This window comes from Trachymyrmex septentrionalis, unplaced genomic scaffold (assembly GCF_001594115.1).
Source record: "Trachymyrmex septentrionalis isolate Tsep2-gDNA-1 unplaced genomic scaffold, Tsep1.0 scaffold37, whole genome shotgun sequence".
NCBI classification, from domain to species: Eukaryota; Metazoa; Arthropoda; class Insecta; order Hymenoptera; family Formicidae; genus Trachymyrmex; species Trachymyrmex septentrionalis.
Window position 1 is genome coordinate 7,628,196 of NW_017305536.1, and position 9,600 is coordinate 7,637,795.

The window sequence follows — 9,600 nt, forward strand, 5'->3', positions numbered from 1 at the left end:
GAAAGTCCTGTAAAATTTAAAATGCAACATTTTATTAATTCAAGAGAATTATAATTCGTCATTAAATTTTTTAAATAAAATACAAGACTTAAAACAACAATCTTGTAACCGACGACTCACCACGTCAAGTAATTCGTCTTCTTGTAAAAACCATCTCCTTTTGAGCCCAAGGAAACCATTATCTTTTGTAATAAAAGATTCTCAGTTTCTTCTCCATAATAACAGTAGAGCATCGAATTTTTAATGCTTGTATAATTGAACACTTGTTTCGGTGGATACTGGACTGTCTCCGTGGAACTGGTTACATCGCGCGACGCGCTAATGTATGACACTGGCCGCCATTGTAAATACGATCCAGCATTCAGCGCGCCGTCCTGTTCTCTGTAGGGTGGCGTTCTAACTTCAACAACCTGAAGCATTAGAAGAAAGGTTAAGATAATATTTTCAATCAAAACATGGATGACATAGCCAAGAATAGATTGTTACCTCGAATATACCCGGAGTATGCTCATCGTCCAGACTCTTTTTCGGATCAACGAACATCAGTACCTCGGGATCGCCACCGCCGACCGCGAGTAATTCAATAGCAAATCTGCTACGGGCAAAAGTCTGGTTAGTCTGGATGTGGTCGAGGATGATGTCCACTTGCGTAGAATTCTCCGTGTGTAGCATATGCGGCACCATGTCTGAATGATCAACAGTGCAGAATCCTCGGAGCTGACGAGCGAACGAGAAAGGTTTTAGAGAAAAGTGTGCTACGTTTATCACAGAGGATTAAAGAAGCCACAAATACGCATAGGGTGTCCCAGACGTGACATCCTTTAATAGTAGATTTCTGAAATCATTTTAAGATGAAAATCTTAATACCAAAATGTCGAAGTTACAGTAGTTTTTAAATGAGAAAGATATAAAATTAGCCAATTAAACTATACAAAGTAAAAGTGTTTAGAAGAATAGAAGAGAATAGAATTGATACTCACTATTGTGTCATGTCTGAGCGTGAATGAATTTTGGATTTCATTGACTAACTTTAAATCCTTTTCATTTTAAAAATTATTGTAGCCTCGACATTTTGGTACTAGGATTTTCGTCTCGTTAATTTGCTATTAATTGAAATCTGGGACACCCTTCAATACGGGCTCAGAATGAAGTTGGTTCTCGCTTAACTGAGCCGTTGAAATTATTTTCACATGCGTCTCTACGTACTATACCGATACTTTCTCTTCAATACTGCAAAATACTTTACCGAAAGCTTTATACTCCCGTATCTGCTGATATTCTTAGCTGTATCGTGATAAGAGTTACCCTCCATATCCAGAAAGACGAATTCGCTATTTTGCAACATGGTCACGAGCCGCCAGTTGAAATACTCGGAATGCAAAACGTTCGTATTAGTGACGTCGGCAGTGTCAATCAGTGCCGTGTCATTTACATCGTTGAATTCGATAATCTGTAACATAATATATTTAGTATTATTCACGTGCTATATATAAACACTAAGGAATTATAACAAATAACGAAATCAGGTCACTGATGGTAGTTTTTCGCTCCGCGATTAAACCTACATAAATACAGTCACAATTTCTCTCGCATTATTGTACATTAGCGCGCAATAAAATTAGCCGAATTAAACCGCAATGTTGTCGATACTGACGTGTCCCCGAAATTCCTATCAAATGCAGTCGATCGATATACGGTGCGGAAATCTGTTTGCTCACTGCTGTAAATAATTCCATAGCTTTGTTACGCGACTATTTAATAATTCCGTCAACTAAATAAGGTTTATAGGTGTACGCTAACCGTCAATTGTTAATTATATCGCTTTACAAAAGATTAATCCCGTACTCAATATCGCATGGTATTTATCGAGAAATTTATAATAATGTTCTGATACAATAAGCCGTAAATTGTTAGATGTTTACATAAGGTTAGATGTTCATATAAAATATTCGTATTATTTTGCTATTAAAATATGCTTTAGTATAACGAGATCGTAATGGAAATACGTATGTAATTTATGTAAGAGAATATGCTTGTATCTACATATTACGTATGTAGACACTGTACGAGCATATTCTATTTTCAAGTAGAAGACTCTTCGTCTTGAAGAGAGGCTTTACGAAGTGGAGACATTGTGAAGTGCGAAGGTTTAATTAAGAAACCGCGGATGTATTCTCTATAGTCGACAAGGGAATGTGATGAGCAGATTTGTGTCACTCGGATTTACGTTCGCGACTGATGGAAAAATGGTAAATTTGAGCAAGTAATAAATCATAACCAGAGTAATCAACCATTGTATTTTTATATGCTATTTAAATTCCTACACGCGTGCACAGACAAAAATTTACTAAATCTTAGTAGAGATTTTTTTCAATGGCACTAACTAAATTTTTACAGTAAATAAATATTTACTAAAAAAATTATAGTTAATTCAAATTAATGGTTTTGTATCAAATAAATATATATTAAATATATATATATATATAGTTAGTATATATATATTCAAATAATATTTATTAAAATTTAGTACATTTTTTTCAGTATATTATATATCTATGTTGTTGCATTTTTACATTTTTGTTAAATTTTTGTTGAATTTTACTAACGCATTAAAATTGAGTGCTCGTTTCTGCATACATTTTGCCACTCGTTTAATTAGTATCTTGGAAGAATTAGCAATATAATTGATAATTTCAAGATTTATGTCCATTTCTACCAATGAATCAATTTTAATTTTGGTTTAATTTACTCTTTATCTGTTTCTAGTTTTTAGAACTAAAAAGAGATAAAAAGTAAATCAAATCGAGACTATAGTTAATCTAAACAGTAATTAGTGAAATTCAACTAAAAACTGTTCAACACAAATATGTATTAGGACTGTGTTTCGAAGATCGATAAATAATCGGCGTACAGTTTGTGCGAACTGGAAATTGTAAAAATTACATAAAAATATTATTAAACACGAAGACCTGAATAAGTAAATATATGGCTTTTTGGCTTATTTCTATTAAAAATTTATTTATATCGATAGAAATGATTAAAGATAATTTTTTTCAATTTCGCACGTCTCTTAATACGTCTTACAATAATTAATCCTGTCGATAAAATGAGATAAATTAGGTCGTCGATTATCAGTTCAATAAACTCACGATCAACTAACCATTAAAAGAATTCTCGGGAAATTATCTTGTTTATTTGATAATAAATAAATTACGCAACATTATCGATGTTAATTGGCAATCTTAATAAATTCAAATTACACACCAATATCCGCATTGGCTCTTTTTACATTCAATTTTTTTAAATTTATCCATTATCAGACCCCTCTCGGGGTCATCATATTTATACAATGTTTTCAATTCGTTACCTTGTTTATTATCACCCCAAAGGTATAGGAGGGTGGCTCTGAGAAGAACACCGAGTTTTTCTCCCTTCTGAGATAGTTGTCCCAGGTGATGTTGAGATAGGCGGAGGGTGATGTGACGGCCAGCAGCACGGATGGGGTGCCAATGAAATCCCATAGATAATGCAACGTATCGTTAGGGCCATCGGCTCTCAAGTAGAGTGTCGTTACGTTTCGCTCGCGGCACGGCTCACCGCAGCCCTGGTTCACCCACGACCGCAGCTAAGGCAGGATAAAGCGGGCGTTTTATGCAATGTTGCAAATTAAACGACGTCGTATTAACGGACGGATGGCCTAGATCAGTGACGGATTGTACGGCAGGCGGCCTTGCCGTTCCTAGCCGAGTCCCCCGTCGATTATTATCGCACGAAACGGCGTTGCACCGTTACGCTAATGCGCGGCCTGCAGGCTCGTATCTGCGAACCGTGAAGTGACGAAAGTTACGCGCGTAAAGTTTCCCTCTTATTCCTTTTTTTTTTTTCCAGTCTGAAAGGAGCTCGCGAAAGTACGCGCGATACACTCGGCTATTCTGTCACAACACTTTCTCCACGACTTCGTCGGAAGGAAAATCCGAAATTCTGCCATTTGCTGAAGTATCTAAAAACTTAGCTAAACGCAGATTTGAAGATAATTTTATTTGGACTTTTAAAATAATAATCGACTCGGAGCGGAGTCGGTAATTATTTTACTTGATCGAAACATTCAACCATATAATATGAATAAAGAATTTTTACGCAAGTTAATTAGCGCTTCAATTACCTCGCTAATTCTAATTAGCCCTCGTTTAATGTTTTAAAACAAGACGTAGAGTATTTAAATTGGTTGCTAGAATGTCAAAATTTTTGGTAGTATTATTATCATGTTTGAACGTTCTACATCATTACTTTGATTTGATTTGTCTACAGCAAAAATACTTTTAGATTTAGCTAAATATTTAAATACTTGGCAAATCATTCTTTCTATATGTCACACGCCAAAATTATAAATGTGTAAAAATATCACTCTTATACGTTTGAAAATAAATTATATTCTCAACACGTCGCATCGACAGAACGGAATAGATAAAATAAACACGCGATAGATTTCTTTGCTCCATTTTCAAACGCGTTATATCTAGGCTAGCAGTTGGCTTTTACGCTTATTTACTAATTCACGCCTAGGATCGATAATCCAGTTCATTATGAATTTAAGACACTAGGTCTATATGAAAAGTACAATCGTATCGAACAATTCTTTCTAAACGTCTTAAAATATTAAAAGCAATTTACGGCACGACGTTGCTTACAATTAACAAACTCGCTCTTTTTAACGTTATATTGCACACATCGATAAGATTATTATTCGCGAATATCGGGATATATAATCATTTGATATAAAGTAAAATATAGAAAGATAAAAATAAAATAAATAAAAAAATAACACATTGAGAAAAAAATTGTTTATTTGACTGAAATTATTTTTCATCTTTGATTCTGTGAATAGAGAATCAGAATGTAATATACAGGGTATCTGTTAAGTAAGGTCGGAGCCGTATTGGGGGTGTAGAATGGGTCAAGGGAAACAAAAAAGTCTTATACCATTTTGTAATTTTCGCAATAGTTAACAAGATATTAATTACTAAAAATATTGCCGAATATTGATTTTCTATAATTTTTTTCCCAAATACTATCGATTTTACAAAAAAACTATAAGAGATAAAAATTGTTTATTTTCTTCTCATAGAACTCTAAGAATTTTTTCAGAATTTTTTATCAACTTCTTAATACCGCATTTTCTTATTTTTATTATTATGAGAAAATACGTATTAAAAAATTCTGAAAAAATTCTCAGAACTTTATGAGAAGAAAATAAATAATTTTTGTCTCTTATAGTTTTTCTGTGAAGTTGATAGTATTTGAGAAAAAAAAATTATTAAAGACCAATATTCGGCCATTTTTCGTAATTAATATCTTGTTAACTATTGCGAAAATTGCAAAATGGTATAAAACTTTTTTGTTCCCCTTGACCTATTTTACGCCCCCAATGTGACTCCGACCTTACTCAATACACACCCTGTATTATATTTGACTTAAATACATACTCCAACGAAAGAAGTAAAGACAACTAAATTAATTTAGTCAAGTAAACAATAAATTAATAATCAATGAGCAATTAATTTAGCCAAATGAACCATTTTTTTTGTCAATGTGTAAAAAGTATAGAATCCTATTATTAATATAATATTTATTCACTTAAAATACAATATTACATTACACTTATACCCTTTATGTTATACACAAATTTTCTGATTATATTTTTTACCATCAAACTGCCGAAGCTCTAAACTCTATCTGATCGAATTTAATGTGTCAAAGCGTCGTGTTACTTGCGCACGCCGACGCAATTGAAATTTGAAACTCAAGTTGAATGAAAAACATGACGCCGATCCACGCCCGCGGGCGATTAATCGTCCCGAAACGCTCGCGCGTTTATTTATTTGACGCGCCGATCGCGCGACTCACGATCGACCGTGCCCTTCGATCTCGAACAATCTAGATCGCGTCAGTGCACTTATCCGATCAGCCGTTAATACGTATAAGTGTGCAGCCAATTTATCAATAAATCCACCTGTTTGACGTGACAAAAGAAACATCACGACAAGTTGAGATTTCGAAGCGCATTCGACACTCCACGCGGAAAAGGCGATAAGCAGAAGGTGGAGGGAGACACCTCGCGTGGATGCAAATTGACGCAACACGCCTCCCAAACATCGGCGATCCTTTGTCTTTAAAACTGCAGTTCTTTTCTCAGAGAATATTCTGAACTGATATACACTGGCGGAATGAGTTAGAGTGAAACAAATATAGGGAGCTTTCCACCAGAGGCACATCAATCAACATAGAAATCATTCTATCTTTGTTTCTTACTGAATGATTATCGAACGAGGACAGCGGATGACTCTTGTGTCAATTTGTGTCTCTTATTTTTTGTTTTACTCCAACTTATTGCATCAGTGACAGACCAGCTCAGAATTTCCTTCGGAAAAAAATAATAATAATAAAAGTCCTATGTCCGTTTCTACGTTCAATGCAATTTAATTTTAATCTCTCGGTACGATTAATATTTTTTATCTTTTTATAGTTTTATTTAAGAATTAGAAAAAGATAAAAAATAAATCGAACCGAGATGGAAGTTAATCTATCTGTGGGTGGATAGAAACGGGTATTATTGTGCAATCCACATAAACGTCAGATCGAAGGTTGAAAGATCGATGAATCACATGCACGCGAGTGGTCCGTTTTAACGAGGCGCAAAGTTGTCTCGTGGATGATACGACGTGTCGTACGGCTGATTACGCGGCTAATCAGTCCTCCGGACAAACGAATCCGGGAATCCGTAGCTACTTGTACTCACTGTTCGTTGCGTGGAAAAAACGGAGTCGGCTAGTGCGGCGACCAGCAGCAGACAAAACGTCAAGGCGCTGGCCATGCCTGCCGTCGCATAAGACAACGACGATATATAAAACGCTCGCAATTCGCGCTTGTCAACGCTGACGCCGTTCGGAAACTGACTTAACTGACACCAGTCGCGATCGCGTGGGAACACGCGGCTTCACTTCACGGGGAGCAAGTAGGAAGCCAGCGCCGTCGTGGTTGCGATGGGAATCAGGCGACGATCAGACGATAAATGGTTGTCGCTTGCTCGACCGGTACGTCAAATCGGTACATAAAATCCAGGGTTATGCGGCATATACTCAAGTATATTTCAAGTTTACGTTTACATCTGTAAAGTTAGCGACGACATTCCACTAATATGAAAAGAATAATTACAGTCCCAACAGCGCTGTTTACAGTTTTGCAGTTCTACGTAAAAATAAAAAAGAAAAGTTCCCGTATTTTAAAAAATTTCATTTTTAATTCAATTTAATTTATCGCAATGGAGCGAAAAAATTGTCGAGAATTTGTTTACAGATAAAAAGATATCGAGTAATATATATAAGGTTAGGATTACAATCTCTTTTTTTAAGTAAAGAATAAATGCATTTTTTTTCTCTCACACACATACAAGTTTAACATCAAAAGAATTCAATTTCTTTAAAATATGAACACATAATAAATAGACATTGGATTCTTATACAATTTCACACTTTTTTTTAGAAAGGAGATTGGGAAGTAGTATAAAAATAGAAATTTGTCTTATTTATAAAGGCATTCTAAAAATGCATATTTATTTGTGCTTATTGCACATACTTTGTACACGTCTGCAAAAAATATTTGCACAAAAATCCGATGTCTAATAACAAAAAATATATCATAAAGGAGTCGTGTCGAATGATATAAGTGCCAGTTTATTAATAACTCTTCTTTCGAAGTAAAAAGTAAATTCATGATTTGTGAATGGAGTTTGGCGTTACGAAACCGAGAAAGAAACTCTCTCAGACTCGACCTGCGTGAAATTTAAACAATGTATTCGAGTATTAGTCCGACTTTATTACAATTTATACAATTTATATAATAGATATATTACACATTTAAATATATATAATTTTTTTCCCCCTGTAAAACGATATATTATATATTATAATCAATCAATTATTACTAAAACCTACCTTTTGCATTTATCGATGCCATTATTCCTGTTAACCAACGTCTTCGTCGCCGAGTACCCTCATCTTATCCGTCTCTCGATGAGCCAGACATCGAAAAATTCGCCGCGTATTCAAGGATCATACTCACCCAAGGATCACACTCACTTGGCGATTACTTACCTACGTCCTCCTCTCGCGCGTGCGATAACGACACGACGCTCTCGGGAGAATTTTTAACGTTGGTGAGCATTGTAAATATGTGTAATATGAGCCGCCTTTCGCGCCGAGAGAAGGAAACTCGTACCCCATTGGCCGTTGAATTCCGCCAACGGTGGTGGAGTTACCAAGCCTCGGCACATTATCCCGCATAGTCTCATGTACAATCCTGCTTTATGTACGTATACAAAGTGCCTTCGTCGGCGCAGGCCTTGAGACGTGTATTAAAATTCATTGTATCCGTGAAAAAAAAATTCTCATATCGCCGCCGCGGTACAATCCGACGTTACGCCTTGCCGGGATCGGAAGCCGCTCTCGTCGCGAAGGCTCTTTGTGTCAAAAGATCGCGGATGTCACAAAAGTCCGACGAGATCCTTGACAAATTTATACATCATATATTGATTATTAATCGGCGAACGATTGCAAATATTCTAACAATCCCGCGTATGCAAATATCCTGCTCCACTTAAAACCGCAAAAACGTGTTGTGTTATTATGATAAAAAAAAGAAAAGAAAAATTACAATTCCGCTGAGATATAATTGAAGCTGTAGATGACTAATCTCGCAGATATTATTTCCTAACAGTGCAACGCGACGTGTGGAAAAAGTTCTTGTAAAAAAAAGTCTCGAAGATAAGACAAAGATGCACTTCCTTAGAATTAATAATATGAAAAGAAAGGCAGACGTTTCCGCGCGATAGTGACTACAATACCTGTATTTTATAACTCTTATGCCCGTTTCTATCAATGTATAGCTTAACTTTGATCTCGGTTCAACTTACTTTTCATCTTTTTCTAGTGCTAATGTTCATTTCTAGCAACGCAGATTAATTTTAATCTCGGTTTCATTTACTCCTTATCCTTTTCTAATTTTTAGAATTATAGAAACAGACATAAGAATTTCTAAAAGGATGAGGAATAAATGGAACCGAGATTAAAATTAAGATCTGTTTTCTGTAGTTAATGTAGTGTATACTTTTGAAACTTAAAGTGAAATAGATGTATGTTTGATATTGGCGAAAGCGAGAAAGAAAGTTCTAGTTCTGCAGTTTAGTGCAGGAATGAAAAATAGATCTTTAATCTATGTTGATGGAAAAACGGGCAATTATCGTTATATCATTACGCAGAGTTTTTTATCATAATGATACCTACACTGCCGTTAAGAGTTACAGAATACGGATACAGTACTCTGATTCTGTAATTCTTAACGACAGTATCGCTGTCGTTATATTATCGTTGCGAATTATACATGATAAAAAAAGCAACGTAATGACAATACAACGATAACAAATTGTCATTAAGAGTTACATAATTAAAAAGCACAGGCAATAGCGGCAGAAAATAACAGAGGTTTGAACTTACTTTTTGTAGAGAATCGAGCCAGTCTTGGAAAAGAGACAATTTACTGTAAAAG

The 9,600-nt window shown here is 35.2% G+C and overlaps 1 protein-coding gene across 1 annotated transcript in view; it reads right to left on the reverse strand.

Moving 5' to 3' along the window:
• The window catches only part of LOC108750444 (glycosylated lysosomal membrane protein-like), a 7,795-nt gene extending 804 nt beyond the window's left edge, over positions 1–6,991 (reverse strand). Inside the window, exons 1-5 of the mRNA XM_018489880.1 lie at positions 6,797–6,991; positions 3,368–3,625; positions 1,247–1,450; positions 487–717; positions 121–410 (exon numbers count right to left, since the gene is read on the reverse strand). Of these exons, the coding sequence (XP_018345382.1) occupies positions 121–410; positions 487–717; positions 1,247–1,450; positions 3,368–3,625; positions 6,797–6,871 (1,058 nt within the window). The 5' untranslated portion in view covers positions 6,872–6,991. The remainder of the gene's footprint in view (positions 1–120; positions 411–486; positions 718–1,246; positions 1,451–3,367; positions 3,626–6,796) is intronic.
• Between the last annotated feature and the right edge of the window lie 2,609 nt (positions 6,992–9,600).